This window comes from Leptodactylus fuscus, chromosome 6 (genome assembly GCF_031893055.1).
Source record: "Leptodactylus fuscus isolate aLepFus1 chromosome 6, aLepFus1.hap2, whole genome shotgun sequence".
Lineage (NCBI taxonomy): Eukaryota > Metazoa > Chordata > Amphibia > Anura > Leptodactylidae > Leptodactylus > Leptodactylus fuscus.
The window spans coordinates 151,924,629-151,949,361 of NC_134270.1; the positions used below are offsets into that span (position 1 = coordinate 151,924,629).

Below are 24,733 nucleotides of genomic sequence, written 5' to 3' on the forward strand. Positions count from 1 at the left end.
TAAATTACTTCAAGACTTCTAGTAACAGCCAAGTTCACTCCGTTGCCTGAAAATACACAAGGCTCTGCAATGTATGTAAATACTGCTTAGCTCCAACTCAGAAAACTGATCAACAAAAGCAAAATAAAGATTACTTGGCTGTATAAAAGTTTCCAAATGAGAAAAACACCTGGAAAATGGAAACATTAAGCCAGTGTATTGTCTTTCACGACTTTCCAATAAGTCTTGAATTACCTTCTAGGAAAGTGGATTAATTTTACTTATTTTTATCTAGACCATAAACCCTTTAAGACCTATCAAAATCATAGAACTTTTTTTCTTTAAAGTGATACTGATGGTAAAATCTAAAAAGTGTTTGCTAGTGTGTTGGCACCAACCCCCAAACTGTTACTGACCCTTTTCCCCAGGAGAGCTGACACCTATAGCTAGTGAGGGCATTCAGCTCTAGGTCCATGTCAGTGCTTTGTCAGAATGTGTAGGGACAAAAGGAGTGAAAATATCCAGATGTCAATTTATTCATAAATCGAAACCCTATGCCCTGGTGACATTTTTTCAATTTTAATTTTTGTATGTATTCTAGGGAAATGGGAGTGATTTTATTAGGCACCCTAGGGGCTTGTCCCTGCAATACAACTATACAACTGGAGAGTTACTACATTACTATTGAGGCTGATCAGCCATAGACCAGCCTCAATAGTACTATTCTTATGACCAGCCTAGGAGCCTTTATAAGGCTCCTGCAACCTCGCTGCATGGGAGCTGACCTGCTAAGGTACAAGGCCAGTGCGGACCAGTCCCAAAGGCCTTATTTTATTTATTTTTTTAATTTGGAGGACACAGCCTAGTGCAATACCCGCAATCAGAGTGAACTTTGGTCGTGGGCATTAACCCCGAGTCTCTGCTGTACATCATCACAATCTTTAAAGACCTGGCATCAGGAAGGGGTTAAAGGAGAAATAACAACTTGAACACAGAATGAAGAGTTCTAAGAAAGGCGGCTCCAGAATTGTTATTTTAAAGCAGTTTTAAAATCAGTATTACATCATAAATTGGTCTTGGCATTCAATGAAAAAAAAATTTCTATTAGTTTTAGCTTCCAATATGCTAATTGGGCTCTCTACTGTCAGGTGGGCAGTGCTAGACTGGAACAGAAAAGCAGCATGAAGGCTCTGTGGTTATTCCGACGTGCTGGAGTCCTGGGTTTGAATCTGACCAAAGACACATCTACAAGGAGTTTGTATGAGTTACATCCCACACTCCAAAGACTCATTGTATGCTTTACATGCCCCCTAGTGGTGGATACAGGCAGACAGAATTTGATAACTATTGTTATGCATCTAAAGCTCTGAAATCTACTTATATATCTATAGAAACATATCAGGAAACTAAGCACAGAGTTGTGGATTGAAAAGATCATGGTATTATAACATGGACATTCACTTTAAAGAAATATATCACCTAATTAAAACCAGATAAGAAACATATGACTTTTTATTTTAGATATTTTGTTTTCTGTACATGATTATGGGGGTGGACATCTAGTCTGAGCTGCTCTTAACAACACTTAGAGGTATGCTTTACAGTAGTCACATGGACCATAGGAACAATGAATGTGAGATGTTTATTTCTATGGGTGAGTTTTCTGTGTCATGTTGAGATGTCATTGTGCAGAATGAGAAAGAAAGTCAAGTGTGACCATCTCCTATTGTGTGCGCTCTTGTGTTATCTTTATATAGATGTTATCTTTCATTGCTATCCAACTATGACAATAAGATGACTGCCACAAAGAAATTTCTAAAGAACAGGTAAGGATTGGACATTATGAGGCTTAGTTTTTATAATGTAAAAGGGGCATGAAAAATATATAACAAAAAATGTAAAAGAAAATCACAACAAATTTGACATTCTAATTAAATGTATATGGCATAAATGGTCTTAAAACATTTTAGTGGTTCATGGTAGTACTTGGGTCAACTTAAAGGAGTTTTCTGTGTTAAACATATGATGACCTATCCTAAGATGCCACCTACATTGATGAGCTGTTCTCAGCAGTAAACACAGAGAATGGAGCACAAAGCAGACAGTGCTGTTCTCTGTGTAGTGGCCAGACCAGAATACTGCAGATCAGCTCCTATTGACCTAAGAACAAGACCTAAGCCTTTACAAAGAAAACAGAGTTGCCTACTTCCTGCCCCATTCTCTGTATCAACTGATGAGAACAGCTGAACCGTGGGGGTGCCGGGTGTTAGGCTGCATTCACATGGAGTTGTTTGGCTCATGAATTTGGTCAGGAAACGGATTCAAATTCCTCTTAAAAATACCTCACCATAGGACTGTATGGTGAGGCATTTTTTGGAGGAGGAATTTTAGTCAGGTTCCTGACCAAATTCCTGAGCCAAACAACCCTGTGTGAACGCAGCCTTAGAGCTCCAACTCCCAGATCTGATATTGATGACAAGACAGAATACACAGGGTATAGGGACTAAATTACATATCGTACACTGAAAAATTCCCCAGTAGAAATAAAATATAACTTTTATTTTAGACAATATAAAACGTAGACCCAAGTAAAAACAAGGGGTAAAGGGAAAGCAGATAGCACTATATTACATGCTTTGTTGAGCAATATAGTGGCAATGGGCAGCAACCCTCACTAAACAAATCTTGCCCTCTTTGCCCTAAATATCATTAAATAATGCTCATGTAGCGTTCCACATATGCTATCACTCCCACCCTAGATGTAACATGAGGAAGCTCAGCAGGGGTTAATAAGAGGAGATCAGTCGTCAGACCTATGTAACTATACAGCTCTACCCCGTCGATCCCTAGGGAGAGAATGTCCGCCTGAAGACACTACTAACATCCCCCTCCTCCTCACTAAATATGACCTCAACGCGTTTCCCCTATGGTTCATCAGGAGGTATAGTAAATAAGCCTAATAGCTGATGATTTCGTTCTGCGGTAAAAACCGCAGTTCACGGGACCATGAGGGTTGGCCCCGCTACTTCAGAAGGATCGTACTTCTGTACTTCTGCATGTAATATAGTGCTATCTGCTTTCCCTTTACCCCTTGTTTTTACTTGGGTCTACGTTTTATATTGTCTAAAATAAAAGTTATATTTTATTTCTACTAGGGAGTTTTTCAGTGTACGATTGATGACAAGACCCAGCGCTTATAAAAAAATAAATGAATAATTTAGCAGACAGGCTATTTAACTTGTATTAATACTTTTTAGTTTTGTCTATAAAGAGGCGCTTCTGATCTGTCACATACTTGTTTTGTGTTTCACATCCTGCTCTACCTCTGCAGTCCAGCTTTCAGTTTCCGATGAACACACATCATCTTAGATTTCACTTTCTCTGAGGTCTGCTTTTAGTCCCATGATGCTTCAGCCAGTACCATCTTTGCCTGCTGGTGGACATAAAAGACATATTCTTTATTATAACGGTGTGATGGGAGCCTCTCTGATCATCGCCAGTAACTTGTGTGGTCATATAGTCTATCATATGGGAGTCAGACTGTGACTTTTGTATTATACAGGAAAGCAGGTAACTCTCAGTAGGTCAGAATGAGATCACTTAACCCAACTGAAGACAAGGATCCCATGAATTTTCAGATAAAAAGAAATAGCTAAGGTAATATTATGGAATTAGGAGAATTATGGGGTTCTTAGCATTGCTAGCATATATTTTAGATACCTAATCTAACAAAGGGACACGGTAGTCAGGGGTGCAGCTTAATATCTGTAATGGTCTGCACTTGTTGTCATGCTCTCTCCTTACAAACGCAGCCACCAGCTTTCCTCCACCTGACACCTGTGGTTTGTGACACTTCATGCTCCTGTGTATTCTATTTCATGCAGAACCTGGTCTAGCCCATAAGACATAATGAGTCTAATGAGTTCTCCTGAGCCAATCCCTGATGGCTTCTGCCTATATTAATCTGTTCAGCCTCTGAACTGTGCCCAAACATTGGAATGGCTACTTCTGAGTCTGTGATGGTTCTGTACTACACTTTGTATTACCAATTATAGACCTCTGCTTTTTTATTAATCACGTTTCTGATCCTGATTCTGTGCTTCTGCCTGTCCGTGTATGACCTCGGCCTGTCCTGGACTACTGAACCCGAGCTGCCCTTCCTGACCCATTGGCTTGTCTACCACCTTGTTTATCTGCTGTCTTCCACTGATCGTCGGTCTGTACCCATTGGTGTCTCATACCAGTCTGTCTGGTCACTGGTCAGTAGCCATCTATACCAGGCACAGTAGATAGGTGGCACAGCACACTCACACATCCGTTTTCAGTAACAATATGTAATGTGCACCTGAATTGCGCCAAAATTCTGCCACAAAATAAGCCAACTAATAGCTGGCTCAACTAATACAAGGCAGTTTATTACAATAAACTATACAAATAAAATAATTAGTACCAGAAGAATATTGAAAGTTAAGATTAATTTTATCAATAACGCTGTCAGTTCAGAATAAGAACTTCTAGGATAGAAGAATACTGCCCTCTACAGACAACATCTCCAGTGTTCATCTATAACAATCATCTAGTCATCTATAATAATAGATCATCTTCACTGCTATAATGCACATGCATCAGGAGCCGCAAGAGAATCTCATCTCCAGCAAATTAAAACTTATAAAATGGGGAGATATATAAGAACATGTTTACCAGGTTTGGGGTCCTTAACCCCAGCAGCATCAGCACAGACATGGCGACAAGTTCCCTTTAAAGGAGCCGTGCCATCAAAGACAAGAAGTACACTGAACTTGCATGTTAGAATGACTTTGTTAAATTTCCTTGCACATATATTGCAATTATGAGCATGTAATAGCACCCCCTGGTGTTTAAAATATATAAGTGTGTTATTTTAGAGAGGCTCTGTTAGTCATGCATGCTCAGTAGAATACAGCACGGCTCCTGTATCCTCAGTGAAACAAGCAGCGATACCATTCAGCACAGACAAAGGCCTAGTGATCTCATTGCATTTCCCCTCACAGCTTGGAATCTGTATCAGGACGTATACCTTTTACTGTGATAAATACCTCCTAACTTTTTGGAATGCCAAAATGGACACTTAGACTACACTATGTGAAGCTTTAAAACTTATTTGCATATCTATTTGCTTGAATGTTTTTAAATTAAAATATTATCACAAATAATATCTGAATAAAAGACATTTTAAGGCCTAAAATGTGTAAAATTATGGAGCCCTGGAGTGTCGCTGGACCTGACAACAGCCTAGGACATCGGAGCACTGGGGACAGGTATGGGTTTTATTTTGTTTATTTATCCCTCTCCAGCATCCAGGAAAAATATGTCATTCCTGAACAACCCCTTTAACCCCTTAAGGACCAGGCCATTTTTTGGTTTCGCATTTTCGTTTTTCCCTCCTCACATTTCAAGAGCCATAACTTTTTCATTTTTCAGTTCACAGAGTCACATGATAGCTTATTGTTTGCTGGTCAAATTGTACTTTGTAATGGCACCATTCAATATGCTGTGCAATGTACTGGGAAGCTGGAAAAAAATTCAGAATGAGGTGCAATTGGAGAAAAAATGCATTTGCGCCATTTTCTTATGGGTTTAATTTTTACAGCGTTCACTGTTTGGTACAAATGACATGTTACCTGTGTTCTACGTGTCAGTACAAACGCGGTGATACCAAATTTATATAGTATTTGAAATGTTTTGATACTTTTAAAAAAATGATAAACTTTGCAAAATAGAAAAAAAAATTGTGTCATCATGTTCTAACACCTGTAACTTTTTCATATTTCCATGTATGGAGCTGGTTGTGGTGTCTTTTTATGCGGGACAAGATGACGTTTCTATTGATACCATTTGGGGAAAGATCTGATGCTTTGATCACTTTTTATTCAATTTTTTATAGGAGGCAAAGTGTTGAAAAAAACGCTTTTTGGCTGTTTTTATTTTTTTTGCCGCTACGCCGTTCGCAGTACGGGATAAATGTTTTAATATTCTAATAGTTCGGGCATTTTGGAGCGCGGGGATACCTAATATGTTTATGTTTAATGTTCTTTAATTACTTTTATAGCTAATCTAGGGAAAGGGGGGTGATTTGAACTTTTATATTTTTTTTATTTTTTTTAATACTTTTTAAAACTTTTTTTTTCTTCTGTTACATTTATGATCAGACCCCTTAGGTACCCTGAAACCTAGGGGGTCTGATCGCTCATACTATTCACTGCAATACTACAGTATTGCAGTGAATAGCAGAATCCCAGCACTTCTATTAGACGATGCCTCTGGCCTCTGGCATCGCCTAATAGATCTAGTGCAGACAAGCCTGGAAGCCTTCAATAGGCTTCCGGCTGTCATAGCAACCGATCACCGCCCTCATGTGACGTTCAGGAGGGCGGCGATCGGCAAAACATGGCGGCGCCCATGCCGCCGGCGCCGTTTACACACTGCGGTCACGTTTGACCGCAGTGTGTAAAGGGTTAACAGCAGCGATTGGCTCGGGCACCGACCGCTGCTGTTAGTGGCAGGTCCTGGTTGTATGATACAGCCGGCATCTGCCGTGTATGGAGCGAGCTCAGCGTGTGAGCTCGCTCCATACATCCCCATGCGACCCATGACGTACAGTTACGTCAAGGGTCGCTAAGGGGTTAATGTACATCTGTTTTTAATAATAAAAAGAAGGACATAGGTCAAAAGTAGGTAGTTTTGCCCATGCTAGGCTTTCTCTCTGAGAATGAGAAACAATACCTCTGTCCAGTCCATTCGATCGATATCCTTGCTTCTTTCACCAAGGATACAGCAGAACCGATCCTGTATTCTGAAAAAAGTAGAAATGACCTTTGGCGCTATATGCAACTCTCGACAGTTGTGAATGCTGCAAGGATGTGATGTTACTTTCTATAAAACAAATAAATCGATATAAGGGCGGGTTCACATATGCGCCCGGTCTCTGGTTTAGCCAATCTGGCCGGTTTCCATCTTCTGCCCTGTAGCAGCATCGGTTTGGACCCAACCAATGGACACAAAACTGTAGCAAAACAGGTTTATTTAGAAAAAAAAACAACAAAAAAAAACCAGGAAAATAAATAAAACTTCATTTCAGGCACAAAAATCAGCAAAATAAAATACAGCCTCAACTCCAGGCAAAAGAATGTCAAACAAAACCTGGCGTGTCTGAGCGCTAACTAAACAATAAAGTGCTAACTGTACAGGTGGCTTACTACCAACCACACGAGTACACAATAGTGCTATACAGTCTCACAGTGTCGGGGGAGACCCAGGAACTTCCTCTCCTCCCAGGATCTTTAAGTGCAGGCTCAGTAAATGAGCCCAGGTTACTGAATGGCAAATAATGGGTGACGTGTACCAGTAGATCACTAAACTAGACCAAAAAATTATCCAACACGTTTTGGAGAAGCGTTCTCTTGCGTAAGGGATTTCCAGAACTTGATGTGCATCCTATAGTTATCATTATACTGTATGGTACTGAGCATACAAACTAACAGAGCCTCACTAGAATGACATGCACAGATCTATACAATTTGAATATCAGTCCTTAAAGAGGACCTTTAATGTCCTCGGGCACATGGGGTTTTATATACCACTAGAAAGCCGACAGTACAATGAATTCAACGCACTGTCGGCTTTCTCGCTATGTGCCCCGGGGCTGGAGATATCGATGTAGTTACCGATGTCTTCCCACTGTCAAAAGGGCATTCCTGACAGTCTAGCTGGGCTGTGAGGAAGCTTTCCCCCCCCCCCCCCCCCGACAATACTCGTCCATAGCCCTGTACTGTCAGAGGGGACGTTCCTTACTGCCCAGTGATGACCCTAAGCTGTGAAGAATGCCCCAGTAGTAGTCTATGGATGAGTACAGTTAGGGAGGCGTTCCTCATAGCCCAGCTAAACCGTCAGGAACGCCCTTCTGTCAGTGGGCAGAGATCGGTGCCATTATAATGGCAATGAAATCTCCAGACACGGAGCACATAACAGGAAAGCCGGCTTTCTAAGCGGTATATAAAACAACATGTGCAGAAGGACATGAAAGGTCACCCTAAAATATATATTCAGTTTACTTATTCCCATTTGCGTTAATGTCACAACCCCTTTAACTATGCAACATGTTTCCTCAAACACATCCAGCCTAACAGGTGGTCAACAAAAACTTTTACATTATATCTTAGACTGAGCAATTTTGTTTTTGTTGCATTATAATAGAAACAAACAAAATGGTATCACTGAATAATAAAGCTCTTCTCACACAGCACAGTGCTCATACGGCAACAGCAATGGAAAAAGAAGGCTCTGAAAACGCACTGATGAAAAGCAAACAAAATCACTTCATCCTGAAGGCCAAAATAGGCTTTAAAGCTGCCCCCTCCCCTTCCCCACTAAGGCTCATTCCACTAAGTCTGCAGTTACTTGATAATCTTTTTCTCCTGGTGCTTTGGTAATCTGAAATGTATAATCATTCTGTAATGGAAATCTGTATTTCATGCCCTGACTTGTGGGCCTGTGTCAGACCTGTGTGTAATACTGGAGCCAGTGAAAGGAGGGAAAGTAAGAGAGCAGCAACCTGAACTATCGGGCCGGGAAAACAAGTGTGTTACAGACTGCCCCAGAATCCTTGCACACTTGTTTACCCATCCCAATGGTTCAGGTGGTTGCTGTCTTACTTCCCCTTCTTACTGCTTTGATATTTTTCCACGGTTCCTAATCCTGAGCAGTGCTGTTAGTTTAGATGTCTGATATGCTATATAGTCTCTGTACTGTCAGGAGGGCGGTGTCAGGCAGGAGCAAACAAGGGGTATAATTCTGAGTGCTGACACTAGCTGCCTCTGATTGGAGGTCTGAAACACACACCCCTGCCTGACACCGCCCACCTGACATTACAGAGTTTACATAGCACAACAGGCACCAAAACTTACTGCACTTGTTACTCAGGAATGGTGGGGGCTAGAGAGAAGATTCCAACTGTGCTTGGATCAGTAGAACAGAAACTATTAACAGATGATAAAAAGTAGAATTGGTAGAGCTGAAAGGTCCCCTTTAAAGGGATTTACTGTGTTTTGGATATAACCTATCCACTAAAACAAAAACATACACCTGAGCTGTAAGCACAGCTCTGCTTTTTTGTGTGGTGGTCATGCTAAGTACTCAGCTACAATTCTGTTAAATGGGAACTGAGCTGCAACAGCCTAGTATAACCACTAGGCGGAGAAAAGAGCAGTGTTCCTGAAGAGGACATTGAAATACTGCCAAATGCCACAAGGATCTGGAGGAGAGGTGAAGCAAGGCGATTATAACTTTTTGTTATTTTTACTCATCTGCCCTGGGTCTCCACATATTTATATACTCTTGTGTCTGAGAATTCCCCAGAGTATAATAATAGTGTGATTCTGGTTCGTAACGAACAAACTTTGCATAAGTGAACAGAACAGGCATTTAAAGAAGCTTTGCAATATATCTAATCAGAAAGAATTGCATCTTAATATTCTATCTCCTTGCACTCCCTCCTTCTGCTAAAGAGAGTCTTGCTATGAAATCACTACTATAGCAGTCTCTGCGGAAGGACTACAGATCACATGACCCTCATGCCTCAAGTCTATGGAGAGGGGAAGAATCAGCAGTAAGGTCGATAAGACAAGAAAGGAAGTTTCAAGTTTGACCATAGCTTTCTACCACAGTCAAAACACTTTATTCATTCACACCAGTAGAGGTCAGTACTTCTCTATATGTGCCCTATAAGGTCCTGGGGCTCTTACTGAGAAGCTATGGAGCAGATTCTCCTGTACTCACTGTGGACATCAGTTTTCTGGCGTACAAGGCAGAAACCTGCACATTTTAGCATAAGGCTGTTTTTTTTTCACAAAAATGTGTGACTTTTTCCTCTTTTACACAGCCCTCACCTTTTTCTTGAAATGGGGCGTGGACTCTCCAAACTGGTGTATACGGTGCGTGAAATAGACGGCAACTATGAACTGGTGTAGATATTAGTGCAGGTGCATGGACCGGTGGCGAGTGGACCTGATTTACGAGGAGGTGTGTACAGTGCCATAAATGAAAACGTCATCCTACTATTATAAATGTGAAAGTTTGTGTGTTTGGATGTTTGTTCCTCAACCACGCCAAAGTGGCCGAACGAATTTCACTGATAAATGGCACCCGGTTTCGATCATAGGCGCCTTAGAATTCCCTATATCACCGGGCTTTGCGATTGTGAGCAACGAATTTAGGTTCGGTGTAGGATAAAGAACCCGAGGTCACGTCATCTCAAGTCCTTGAGCCGTTCTCTGATTGGATCGCGCAATAGTGTGGGCGGAGCTATATAGGCTGAAGCCGGGCACAGAGCGAGCTGAAGAAAATGGCGTCTCATGTGCGGGCAGGTGAGTGCCGAACATGCTGCCTTCGTTTGGGGCTGTGCGGCGTGGATCAGTGAGTACGCCGGGGGCACAGGAACTGGCTCAAACTTCGCCAACATCCGTGTACCCATGACGCCTGCAACGGGTCTTGGACGCAGTGGTAAATGGCCACATTGAGACATGTCGCCGTGCTTGGGTACAGCTGCTGCACACAGCACACAGCTGCAGCACAGTATGCCCACCGGAGGCACACATGTACACCAGGCTCACGTGTGTGGGGGAACGGAAGGGTGCAGGAGGGGAGGGGGGGGGGGGGCGGGTGAGCACGCAACGGGGGCGTATGTGGGGGAGGGGGGGTGCGCAGGACGGGGGGAAACGTTAGCTCTTCATAAATCTCCCTAGTTGTGTACAGAAGTAGAGGTTAACTCTGCTACATCTATACGTATACACTGCATTGTACGTTTTCTCTTGTTCTGTTTGCTGGGCATAATGGTTAGTATTTGCCCTTACTTGGCACAGCATCACTTCTTTTGTCTTGTACGCAGGGTATAATTCTCATTATTTGCTCTTAATCTGTATATGGACATGGACTGTTCCCTTTTTGCGGAAGTGGTGAAAGGAGCCACAAAAGTAAAAAAGTTGCAATTTGTGTGTATTGAAGGATTCATGAAAACGATTAAAAATTGGACATGTCTTTTTTTGGATAGTTGGTGAAATAGGACTGTACAAAAACCGGTCACGTGAATAGCCCTCATTCACGTATTTTGGAGCAAATACATCATTCTCTCCATACCAGTAACCTGACATAGAGGGATGATAGTGAGGCGCAAGTTTGGCACAAGGCCCTTTTCTGTGCCTCAAGTCCCGATCCACAGCTCACCTGCCATATTGTGCTATTGTAGACAGCGCAGGAATGGAGACAGGCAGAGGTATCTGCGCCTCGCTCTGACAGATTTATGCAGTTTCACACTTTTTTTTTTTTTATTGGATTTTGACGCTGAGGCTGCCTCAGAATCTGGTCCAAAAAACGGCTAGCCGCGACTGAATGCTGGTGCAGTGCATATCCAGTTGCGGCATTCTGCTCCGGATTAGGCCCAAATAAACGGGCCTAGTCGAGAGGGAGGTGTCGCACCGTGGAATCCGCCTCAAGAAAGGAAATGTCGCTTCTTTTTTCCGTGTCTGTTTAAGCAATGCCGCCCCTGCTACCTCTTGTGTCACCCCCTCTACCTCATAGATTGTAAGCTCTTGGGAGCAGGGCCCTCAGTCCCAATGAAGTGGTTTATGTCTTTGTAATGCATCTTTCTGTCTGTATTTGAACCCTACAAATTGTACAGCACTGCGGAATATGTTGGCGCTATATAAATAAAATTTATTATTATTTTTATTATTCCGTGAGCGGGAATAAACCATTCGCGGAAAAAGGAGATGACCGGCTCCCATTGATTTCAACGGGAGGCAGTTTTTCAAGCCAGATTTTGACGCGGATTCCGCATCAAAATCCTGACCAAAAAACCCCGTGTGAACTCGGCTTAATTCATGACGTTTATCTGGCGTGAAGTACAATTAGATTTCCATTGTGGTTTGGCATAAAAAGGGACAGCAATGACCTCTTTATAAACCACTCAGTCCCAGTCAGGCCGAATATTAGGACTAGCATATAATACATCAGTCTTAATAAATCTGAGGTAATAAATTTAATATGCCTTCTCAAAATGGGTACCTGCCCTACACCTATCATATAGCAAGTAGATGGTGTCTAGGACTGGCCATAATTTGGGCAGTCCCACTCCTCGCGCCTGTCCTCACAACATGACTCAGCACCCCCTCCTCCTCTACCTCACAACTACGCCACGCTCTGAGGAAGAAAAAAATACGCGCCAAAGCGCAGGTCACATGACCGTCCCTCCTTCTGAATGTCTCTGTCGGTGGGCGGGAAAGCCAAGCTCCGCCCACTGTGCGTCCTATCACTCAGAGCCGTCAGCCGGCGCCTAGTACTTGGCTTGTGCGCGTCCCCGGCCCCTCCAGCACACCTCCCGGGAGCGCGCACCGGCCATGCCGCGCAGTGTTATAGCGAAGGAGGCGCTGAATGTGGTGACGGGAGGGAGAACCATTATTTATTCCTAACCAGCTGTCCTGAGGTGACCGCGACTAACTAGTGTGAGCAGAAGGAGGACGATGTCAGTGGCCTGAGCTGCACACAGGTAACCTCTACACCCCCAGACTGCCTGCTCCCCACATGACGTTGACACGAGTGTCCATAAGTGGGATGGGCAGCGGATGGCGCTGTTGTGCTGACTGACTGGGAGTGCCTGGGACAAACGCAGTGGTTGTAGTGTCCGAATTGTCCTGTGTGTGAACAGGGGTATGTAGAGTTTAATGGGGTGAAGGGAGGGGGTGAGACATATAACCACCGGTCTCCCTCTTTCTGCCTGGCGGTGATGGAGACGTGAGCCGGCCAATCAGAGCGCGCCGCTGGCTGAGCGACAGCTTTACCGCCCAATCAGCGCAGGGGGCGGGACTACTGATTTCTTCTACTAGGTCCCTTTAAAACTATAGTCCATGCTGCCCTAGACACGTTTTTATTGCTCGGTGTCATGGTCGCTAACGGGTTAATGTTGCCCGCATAGGACGGCACCGAGCCCGCGGCCCCCGGGTGGCGTCGTCGGGGCTGATTGTAGTCGCGTTGTCGCTTCCTACAGGATGTGTGGAGTTGTGACGCAGCCCGATTGTCGCATCATGAGCCGCCGGTACTGTGAGGTCTGTGGCCTCCAGGCTGCAGGCAGGGAGGTGTCAGGGCTATGGCTGCCCTCAGGAGCGGTGCTGGGCTCCTGTACTGGATGCCAGGCCCTGGGCAGGCTTATTAACCCCCTGGCTGCTGGAGATGAGCTGATAGGAGTATGAGGAAGGCTCCAGACAAGGCTCACGAGTCCCTGCTACATCTCTGATAATAAGGGTATTGTGTGAGCTGTCATAGGCTGAGATCACATGTGTGAACACTGCCCAGCCGTCATTCTTCTAGGCAATCTCTGCTTCCTCTTACAGACAATCTGCCACCAACTTTCGAGGGCGGCTTCTCAGATGAGATACGGCCATGAATCTGTAGACCTTTTAGAAAATATAAAAAAATTAGAGATTTCCTGTCCCCATCTTAGTGGTGTTGGTGAATATGACCATGACTGCAGGAACTTTCTGTGCTGACACTTGTTTCCTTATGGTGGCCCCTGCTTGTTTCTCAGGCTGGCAGACCATAGACGGTTCCTTCGTTCACAGTCGTATCCACTGGCAAATGATTAACACAAAATTTTGATTTGTAAAATTCTGCAAAATTTTTATTAAACTTTTAATCTACAAATTTAAATCCAGTTATGTTTCTTGGAAATCCCCTTTTAAAGGGAGTTTCCAAGACTATAGATTATTATAGTTGTAAAACCAACTAGTGCCGTGTTCACACAAGCGTCTGCTGTCCGACCAGGGGTTTCTATCCTAATCCCTGGAGAAACTGGACAGGGGATGGCTTGCCGGTGGTCCGTTTTAAAACGCATTTGTTTCAACGGGTTTTTAAAGCAAACTGCCGGTGTCCATATGCAGCCTTTCCTCTCCTGCATGTCCGACTTTGTGTCCGCCGCGCCCCCCCCCCCAAAAAAAAAAATTAAAAAAAAAATAAAAAATGGTTTCACCACCCCTGGGCGGACAGCAGACGCTAGTGTGAACACCTCCTAACTATTGAAAGGGGTTGTCCAGGGAGTATTAATGTACTTGCCTGATCCTGGGGATGCCGATGATGTACCTGGGGGTTATCCCTGAATCATGTGATCCTCAGGTCGCTCTTCCCCCGATCTTGTAGATACTTGGTACTATGGGGACTGGCTTTACTATTTAGATACTATACCTATGAAATCAGGGAAGGTGGGGGCAGAGTGACCCAGGGGACAAATGTCGCCTCATATCACAGGACTTCAGGAAGCTTTATTTTACTTGCTTTCTCCAGGGTGTGTCGTTTTTTTTTTTTTTGTTTTGTTTTTTTCTGCTCCAGTCCTCAGGGTTCTGGGCTGGTTCCAACCCTGGGTCATGTGATTGGAACCAGCATCGGACCCCTGGCTTGCTTCACACCTCCCCCCTCTTGTGCTATATGGCTGTCAGAATATAGTAAAGCCACAGTGCATGGAAGTGAGTGGAGCGTGCTGGGACTTGTAGTGCTACAGCAGCTGGAGTGCCGAAGGTTGCTGACCCCTGCTTTACACAATAGTTGTGGTCAATGTCTTTTAGTGGCCAGTGCTGCCACTGTTGCAGAGATTGCTGCTGCTTTTATATGCAATGCTGTTCCTGTTTTCTAGAGAATTTTTGTTAATTTTAAAGGTATAGAGTAAATTGATGAGTAGGTTTGTGGGGAAAGATTCAGTATAACTTATATATCTTTTTCATTGCTGTAAAGTCAAGAAGGCAGTTCTATCGACCATCTCTATGTACAGTTAGAGAGGGGAGATTGTCGGCCCCCTCCTGACTTTTCCGCATAGAATGATTCTAGATTTCAGTGGATAAATGTCAAGTGTTACTGAGTTTTTCCCATAAAACTATATATCAATCCGCTCAGCTCTTCCTACTCTATAACATGCTGCCCGCAGGTTGGACTTCATCTTCCTGGTGACTGTTCTCTTTACAATCCACAGTGTATGTCTGATGCAGAAGAACATCCACTGTGTGTTCACAATGCGTGACACCTAGATCATCCTTAAAGGTTCTGTTCTGAATCTGGACAGATTCTCACAATAAAGCTATGCTGGATGGCCAGCAAGTCAGACTGCCAGTAGTCCGCTGGTATCAGAGCTCAGAGCCGCTCGCCACCTCTGTAGGGTTAATGTAGAGTAGTTCAGTCCACACAGCTGTGATCGGCATAGAGGGGGGGGTCTAACAAAAGGAATGGGCTTGATAAGACGGCTCCTCTTAGCCTGAGAAGGATGTGGAGAACAAGTACTCTTTACTAAATGCTTTTTCATTTGTTCCGTTGAGGTTTTTTCATGATTTTGGTTTCTTTTTTTTTTTTCCCAAGTCTCCTTGCACACGATCGTATGACCGGTCAGGGTGCTATCTGGATTTTTCCTGGATAGCACACTGACCCATTAATTTCTATGGGGCCCGTACATGTGACCGTGAATTATACAGTCCGCAGAACAGGTCCTATTACTGTCTGATTTTTGTGGCCCTGCTTCTGTGGCTCCTATTCATTGAATGAAAAGGGCTGCTGAAGCATGCACAGCAGCTGGTTAACACTCTGATTTTTGCAGATTTTTCTTATAATTTATAAAAAAAAAAAAAGCACTATAAAACATACAAAAGCCTCGTATATCATGTAGGCCTGAAGAGGAGTTTTCCCATGAGAAACATCCAAAAAGTGGCCAGTTTGTTTCATCTAATAGTTCTTAGAGGGGTCTGTCCTAGTAGCCGGCTAGAAAGTATAAGATGAAGCATTTTCAAGTCTGACAATAAATTGTGATTTTTGGTGTTTTTAGGACAGCACTCACATGGCCTTAGTTGCATTGCAGTTATTGGCCTTTTGTTTGTCGAGGTGACACATGTTGGAGAAAAACCTTGCAGTTGTTGCTTGGCTGTCTTTATGTGCATCACAAATTTGCAGTATTTTGAGGTGAACTGACCTGTATTTTGACCTGAACTGACGCCTTATAGTGTTATGTAGAAATGGTGCAAGTTTTCAACTTTTGCAGTGCAAGGGTGACATTTGCAGCAGAATCGACACCCCATAAGTAACACATGCGTATTTACAGCCAAATACAAGATGGAAACTATCCACTGCTCCTGCACTATCACTATAGCTCTGTGTGCCTTTGGTTGGATCGTGTGTTGTTTCGTTACTACTAGTCTTTGTTGCTAGACAAGTATATCTGTAACTCCCTATAGATTTTAATGGAGACTGCGCCCATATGTACCATCTTTCCATTCTACTGGCACAAAAGGTTCCCTGTTATTTCAGTAGGCGACGGTCCCAGAGGTTTAGATAAAGACCTCCTTAGGCTAAGGCCCCCATGTAGTGAAAACGTGCTGTTGGCGGAAATGCATTGCGGTTTTTCCAACAGCACTTTTTACAGAAAGTCCGTAGATGTGGATCGCATCCATTTTTGCAAGGACTAAATCGCTGCATTTACACCACGTGCAGCCCTGGCCTTACAATGCCACCGAGGAGGGGGTAGCAGAGCGATTTCTCAAGCTATTCCGGATAGGGTAATGTAACTTTTAGCTGCCACTGCGTCATTTTCAATATGGCTTGTCAATGTGAATTGGCCGTCTAAGCGAAGACCTGTTCTGTGGTAAAGAAGTGTTACGTGAAGTCAAGACAGCGGCTCAGCAGCCAAGACAATGGGAACTTCTGAAGGCAATTGTAGAAGAAAAGTAGAACAGTTGCCCTTAGAAACCAATGACATTACAGCTCAATCTGACTGGCCGCCATGAGCGTTTACGCAGCCCATGTTCCTCGCACTGCGTCTCCGGGAAATCGATCTTTACAAGCTTTTGTTCTGTTCTCTTTATATGAATGTTATGGATTTCCCCGATGAGGTCAATTAGAAAACAGCGAGGTTAAAAGGGTGTTCTCATCTTATAAAGGCCTACTCTGCTCTCTAAATACTTGTATACCATCTGAAATATTCAGGCCGGAGCACTTCTTCAGCCCTGTGCAGACGTTGGAAAATGAAGAGGACTTTGAGACAGATCCGCCTGAGATTCCATGTTCTTTTCTGTCCCTCTGCTCCGCATTGGCTTTCCGCTGCTGACTAGATCTAGATGAATGGGCTTATTCAGTGGGGAGTCTTGAGCGGGCGCACACCATGGTGAGATCCACCGGATGCTTACGTTATGTTGGTGGCATCACAAGTGCTGTGTGAACAGGGTCTTGCAGCTCTCTTCCTTGTTCAACTAATGGGAGAGAAGCCGCAGTGTTATAATTGACCTGTTGTATTACGTCTGAACAGGATTCTATTTCTGCATCATGAAACGCCTCACCGCTTCCCAGTGTACTTTGTATTGCGTTTGCACGCTTTCAGCACCTCTGCTTTCTGTCATTCTGTTCATGTTGTTTTCCTTCCAGTGGACAGAAGTCTGTCCTGGTCGTGCGGTGGACACACAGTTGCACGGTGGTTACTGCCATGCAGTGGCATAACTAGGAAAGGAGAGGGATCCAAGGCGAACACTTAACATGGCTTTCCCCCCACGACTGGCCGCCCCCTTCTCCGTGCGTGCACACACAAACAGTGTTCCTGCACATAGTATTGTGCGCTATAGTTATATGATGTATACCCATAAGACCATAGTATATATTATATGGCTACAAAGAACTAAATATGATCACCAAGTGAAAGGTCTATCGGGCAGTGACAAAGACAAATGCATGACCCATTTCTACCACATCACAATGTTACCGAGAGACCTACCACGCCACCAAAGACCACGCCCGACGCGCATTTCGCCCACTCCAATGGACTTCACATTTAGAGACTAATAAACGTGAATAGTTTTATACTATTAGAGTGTGGAAGTTTGTTTTTTTTCTATTCTTATGAGTTTCTCCACACTTGCTATGCAGTTTTGGCCTCTTACGTGTTATTAATTATTATACAGCATATGATTGGAGACCCAGGGGAGGATACAAACATAAACACTTGCGTACCTCTCCTGGGCTCCGGCACACTCCCTGCTGCTGATGTCGGCCTTCTTCAAGGATGGACCAGACGTCCATGGGCCGGGTTTGCGACGTATTATGCCGCAAGCCCAGCCCATGTGACGTCTGGGATGTCACCATGTAGGTCCGAAGCCTGCTGGATCCCAGGGGAGGTAAGTAACGTGTGTGTGTATATATATAATTTAAATGTTCCCTCACCTCTCCTGGGTCTTTGATCACTATCCTATTAATATTATAAAGGTGAAAGTTTGTGAGTTTGGATGTTTGTGGGTTTGTGTGTTTGGATGTTTGTTCCTCAATCACGCAAAACCCACTCCACCGATTTGGCTGAAATTTTCCACAAACCTAGTCACTACACTCGATTGCGCAATAGGCTACTTTTCGTCACAATAGCACACATACGTTTTTCCCAGGACCCCCACAAAACCCAAACTCGCATCACTATTTCTGCAATCTCACACACTTTGGACCATAGCAAGCCCCAAAATTCATATTACCCTCTACAGCAGAGGTCAGCAACCCCTGGCACACGTGCCAAGAGTGGCACTCCTGCCATATTTCACTGGCACGCCAGCAGCACAGGACCTGCAAGAGTTAAATGAAGTCCCTTAAGTGCTCTGCTAGAGCTCAAGCATAAGGACACTCCCCTTTGAGAGGGGTGCAGGAAACCCAGGGGGTGGAGCTTAATCGCTCAGGTCTGTGCCTGCTATAGTGGTCTGTATCCTGCTGACATTCCCCGAGAAGAAGAGGAAGCTGCTAGCAAAGTGAAACTGAAAAACACACAGGTACATTACTGTTCTCATTAATGTCAGGCATTTGGGGTTATTAGTTTAGTCTTAGTAACTCCATGTGCCTCACATTAATCGGAATAAACCCCATCATGTCCCTCATATTAACCCCTGTGGGCCCCATATAAGGGTTACTAATATCTGAGACATATGGAGGTACTAATAAAAGACTTCAATAATGAAGATACTTAATTATTACATCCAAGTCTCTCACGTATCAGTAACTCTTACAAAAGGGTTAATGTGAGGGACATGATGGGGTTAATTGCTATTACTAAGAGGCGCATGGAGTTACTAAACTGTCATGCACAGGGCCAGACTTTATGTGGCTGCTCGAGAGTGCCCAAAACTGACATGTACTGGCGGAAAATAAATCATACAATGTCGTATATTCACTTGAAATACCTCTGTCCCAAAGACACTATGTACAGTTTATACCAACACCGTATAGCAGCTGAAATACAAATTACATTCATCACAAAAATCTCCCGTATTCTCAGAATTACAGAAAAAACAAGATACAAAGTTACATTTCATATCCCATCCCTTATACACACTACGAAAACCTTACCCACGCCTGTATATACCCACTTCTACAATCACCGCAGACGAAGTCGCGGGTACCAGCTAGTACACTATATAACCCAGGAAGGTAATGGCCTTTAAAATAAATTTAAAAAAATCAGGGGCCCGCTGGGATCCCTAATGTACCGTGCCCTGTGCAGGCAGTACCGCAGCTACCCCGGTAGTCATGCCCCTTTTGCCATGTGCTGGGCCGAGCATCGGTGTGTCCTGTCAGGACCAGTCAGTGACTTCAAGCTGAGATCTGTGAGGAGCTGAGGAGGAAAATAGGTCAGGAAACTGTATAGGATTTCTGTATCCAAAGAATAACCTTTATTTGCGGAAAGAAAAGTTTAACCTCTTAATGACCAGGGCCTTAAAGGAGGGATCTCTTTAACATGGGGAGGGGTAAAGCTGCATTATCGCATTATGAATTATACCTGACAACACTGTGGGGAAAAAAGGTTTATTTTCTACATGGAGCCTCAGCCTATGCATGGGTTAGGCTATTGATATTTGTAAGTTAGGGGTTCATATGAAGATGAATGGGCCCCCTCCATGTGCAACATATCCTTTACACAGGGCTGCACTGTACATACAGCGGCTGTGCCTAGTACTGCAGCCCAGTCCCATGTATATGGATGCAGTACCAGCAGTTGCCACAGTGTGTCATCATTTCTGCCTGATTGTTCTCCAGTGCTTGGATCTCTGACTGGCTTCTTTCAAGCCCTGGGTGTTGCTGTGCGGGGTGATTGCAGGTACTAGGACATTGCTCTGTTTTGGGGCTGCTGGACATTGCTGTAACTGGCCAAAGAAACAAATGTGCACACGTGTCCCATAGAATCTTCCTTACAATGTGTGAACACGCCCCAAAGCGTGTTTCAGCAGAATGGCTCTGTCAGGGGGTGTATACTGCACCTTATACGTATTTATATTGCACCCTATACGTATTTATATAGCTTTACACTTACCCTTGTGGGGTTCTCATTACGTTGTATTATATTGGTGCAGAGACACTAGTGATTCTTCTATATAGCCTCACTTACACATGTTACCATAGCTTCTTGTACACTCACTGTGTATATATTCCTGTTTTTATGAATATGTATGTAGACTTTTTCAATAAAACTATATTTTTATGAATGGTTTGTGGAATTTGCCTGCTGCCATAGTTTTTGCCTTTCCAGCACATATGGGATACAGAGGTGCCTTAATGTCAATTATTGGCCCAAACTTTTTTGTAACTCTGTTTCCTTTGACTATAAAAACGCCACTTTTTCCCCCGTGGCCTTTACAGCATATGGGGGCCACATTACCGATAGTCCACAATATTAGTATTTATTCTAGATTATAAAGCTAGCCCTGACTCCTAACGCCACAGCCCTGCGGTAAGATTGGGCAGGTATCTGAGGTCTATATTCATGGGTGGGTAGTTGCCAGGACCCCCCACCCTTCCAAACTATATTTTCTATACCCACTGATGCTCTTATGCAGTCAATAATACTACAATAATATGGCCTGTATAATAATAAAGGTATCTGTTTAACCATTTGTTTCCCGTTGTCTTTAATATGGCCACTCTGTGAAGTGTATTGTCACCCCGCTCCCCCTGTACAGTGTCTGTGACCTGCACATCTGATGCCAGGTAAATCCATTACAGTGACTGGCCCTCTGGGTATAGTTCAGGGTCTGCTGACATCCCATCAGTAGCTGCGACCACCGCGCACACCCTGCGCTGCCCCCCCTCCCCAGTGTCTGCCTCTCACCAGCAGGGGGCGGTGCTGGCAAGATGCGTCAGCTTGTTAACCTTTTGTAGCTCTCGCTTCCCCTGCGCCCGCTTATCCCGACCTGGTAGCCGGCGCGGGGAGCTTCTCCCCCCGCAGTATGGTGTGCACAGCGGCCCGGGTAGCACGCCCTGCGGGTGGCGGGAGCTGGCAGGCGGCGGGCTCCTTCCCACGTGGGTCGCAGTGCTGAGGATCGGAGGAGGAATTGCCTGACCGGACACTGGCGGGGGAGAGGTAGTCCTGGCAGCGGCCGGCATAGCAGCGGGTGCCCCGGCCTGTCTATAGACGTCACATGGCAGTCCTCTCCTCGCTGCCTCCTGCTGCTTCTGTCTTGGATTTAGAAAGGTGTGAAGTGATGCTAAAATTGCAGTGAAAGGTTAGGGATTGCACTGTGCTTTGTGCTAAGGCCTGCAGGGGGCGCAGCTGTCTTGCTGCATGCTCACTACAGGGAGTATTAGAGCTGTCATAGAACTTTCTGTGATGCATCTAATAGATAATAGAAAACATGTCTGTAGAGGCCCAGTAATGGAGAATGGGACTAATGCATGCATTGCAGGCTATGGCTCAGTTCACTCCTAGCATGGACAAGTCTTTCATAGATTCCATGAATGTGACCATGGTTTACAGATCCATATGGGTGATATACAGACCCATGTGTTTCTATGGCCCATATACATGTCCACAGGTTTTATAGATCATTGTCTGGGCCATAGAAACCATTCACAAAATACAGAGCAGGTCTTCATACTTGGTGTATTTGCAGCACAGACTTGCCCGTACAGCTACATGTATACGACCAGTGTAGTGTACAGATCGGTAAAACAAACAGCATGGATGTCACACAGATTAGTATATGTGTTATCTGTAACTTTGCACCTCGGTCCATTCATTTCAATGTACAAGACAGTGAAATCTAGAAAGGTTTAGGTGCATGCTCCATACTTTGTGGCTCTTCATTATAGCCCAGACACAGCTGTAAAACTATGACTGTGTGTATGGGCCCATAGGAATGAATGTGACTGTAGTTTGGTCCACATTTACAGATAAAAAAAAAAAAAAAAAAGTATAGCTGTGTGAATGAGGCCTAAGGGATCATAAAGTCGTTTTTTTTTTTTTTTGTTTGTTTTTTTTGTGGGTCCATGACTGCAGATGACTTCTTGCTCTGAACAGCAGCAAAGCAGGAATCTTCCTGCTATGAATAGTAAAAACCAGAAGTGTTGTGTGCATAAATCCTAAGGGAAGTAGACTGATATTCTTTGTGGACAGGTGTAGGTGTTGCAGGTCACTTATTGCACATGAATATATTTTTGGTCATTGTGCTTTAAAGGGGCTCTATTATTGACAAAATGTGTTTTCAGCCTGAATATCCTTTGTGCCCTCCTCCACACTTGCTGTATCCACCTCCATCCTCTGTAGTCTCGCTCCTGCGCTTCAAATCCCGTGCATGCGCAGTAACGCTCTGTTGTGAGCGCTACTGCGCACACCTGAGCGCCATTTTCTTGTAGCTACCTATAGACCTAAAACTCTTAGCCTTTGCCCTGCAGCAATATTAACCATACTGTGGGGTAAAGACCTGCAGGTCAGGTTCTAGCTGCAATATATGAATGAGATTGTTTAAATCTGTGCTTGGCAGTGGTTCACACAGGTTAGGCTTTCACACATAAAAATAACCCTGTGTAAATTGTCCCTTAGTGGCTCCATAGGGCAACATCCTGCATGTAAGAGAATCGTATCACGATAGACTTCCAGGTAGAAGGTAGGATTATCTAGTGAATGTTTAATAAAATGAAACGTTTTGTTATATTTAATACATAAATTGTATGGCAGGAGAAAAGCTGTACTGAAAATTTATTTTATTAACCTGCCTTGTCGTGAATCGCTTTCCTTTTTGTGACTTCTAACGCTTCAATTTTAGTTTTCTTGTACAAGGAATATTACAATTTTATTACATCTGAGTCATTCAGGAAGTGGCTTGTGTTTCCATGGACAATAAAGACCTCTAGGGATGGATCTATCATGGAGCCATTAAAGGGCCGGTGTCCCTTAAAAATCCCTTCTGCTCTGTCCATCTCTATTGTCATCCCGCTTTCATTCATTGTTAAACCTGTCATGGATTTTAACACAATATTTAGCTATTCTGTGTACTTAGTACAAATTTTTTTGGCTTACTAGGTGACAAATGCCAGATGAGTGAGTGTGTGTGTATGGGGGGGGGGGGGGTTGACCGCAGGTGCCTGGCGTATTGATAGACCTGGTTGTCTGTTATTTATTTCCATTGACTGTTTTGTCATCAGAATTGGTAGTCATCATTTATGGTTTTTGCAATTTTTTTTCCCCCTTCTATTTTGGAATGCAATTTGGCATACGGTGCATCTGATTTACTGAAAGGTGCAATTGTCGTGCATTTTGTGCAAAATTCTCCTAATGGAGCTAGTGATTCCAATACTGAGGTGTTGAGGTTTTACTTTTTCCATGTCCTGTTCCTTTATTTTTTTTGAAAATTGGTCGTAACATTGTACTATTACGACATTGGCGTAACGCTAATATAATAGTACAGCACAGAGTGTTAAAGGCATGAACTATCTTCAAAATTTTTTTTTTTAAAAGGGCGGTTTTAGAAAATAAAATGAGTGGCTTGATGACTGCCCCCAGTGTCGTCTTTTCCGTTACCCTCAGCTGCTATGTCTGCCATAGTCAACAAATAAAGAAGAATCTGATTTTTATTTTATTTTTTTTCCCACTTCTCGCTCTGAGGCATTTTTCTCTAAGTTTATGCTACAAGGTCTTATTGTTTTATAATATTATTGATTGATGATTTATATAAAGTGTATTGGAGATTCTGACCATTAAAGCTAGCATTCTGATGTTCCCATTATTCAGTATCCCTCTTCCACTCACTTGAGGTATATCCCTTTCCTATGTAACACTTTTTTATATTTTCAGAAACCTATTTGCCCTATTTGTGTATAAAAGATAAGTGTTTCAGCCCAAACAAAACCTACTGTTTTTGCTTTTCAGGCTTGAATGGCTTTAGTAAAGGACCGTGTGTACGATGACGAAGCACCCGCCAAACCGTAGAGGGATCACCTTTGAGGTTGGAGCACAGCTGGAAGCGCGTGATCGACTGAAGAAATGGTAAGCTACGCAAAACTTGACGTAAAGGGCGGGTTCACACCTGTGCCTGGTCTCTGCTTTCGGGTTTCTGTCTTCTGCTGAGAGAAACTGGACAGGAGACGGAAACTGGGCGGTCAGTTTTCAAACCCATTCACTTGAATGGGTTTGCAAAGTGACCGCCCGTGAGCGTCTTCTGCCTCTCTGCGGCGAAACAGTGTTTTTTTTTTTTTTTGTTTTTGTTTTTTTTTTAACCGGACACAGTGTCGGACATGCAGGACTTTGTGTCCGGTTAAAGAAAACAAAACTGTTTTGCCGCGGAGAGGCAGAAGACGCTCACGGGCTGTCACTTTGCAAACCCATTGAAGTCACAGGTTTCCGTCTCCTGTCCAGTTTGTCTCGGCAGAAGGCTCAAACCCGAAAGCAGAGACCGGGTGCAGGTGTGAA

General features: G+C 43.8%; 2 protein-coding genes across 5 annotated transcripts in view; one reads left to right on the forward strand and one right to left on the reverse strand.

The window, feature by feature from the left end:
• CPNE1 (copine 1) overlaps positions 1–24,733 on the reverse strand; it is a 340,171-nt gene that overhangs the window by 256,908 nt on the left and 58,530 nt on the right. The window lies entirely within an intron of this gene.
• The window catches only part of PHF20 (PHD finger protein 20), a 53,279-nt gene continuing 40,879 nt past the window's right edge, over positions 12,334–24,733 (forward strand). For 2 of the 4 annotated variants that reach the window (XM_075277603.1, XM_075277605.1), the window contains exons 1-2: positions 12,335–12,556; positions 24,194–24,310. In XM_075277603.1, coding sequence (XP_075133704.1) covers positions 24,228–24,310 — 83 coding nt within the window. In that variant the 5' untranslated portion in view covers positions 12,335–12,556; positions 24,194–24,227. Of the gene's footprint in view, positions 12,557–24,193; positions 24,311–24,733 lie in introns of all 4 variants that reach the window. The other 2 variants (XM_075277604.1, XM_075277606.1) reach the window with 2 other exon arrangements.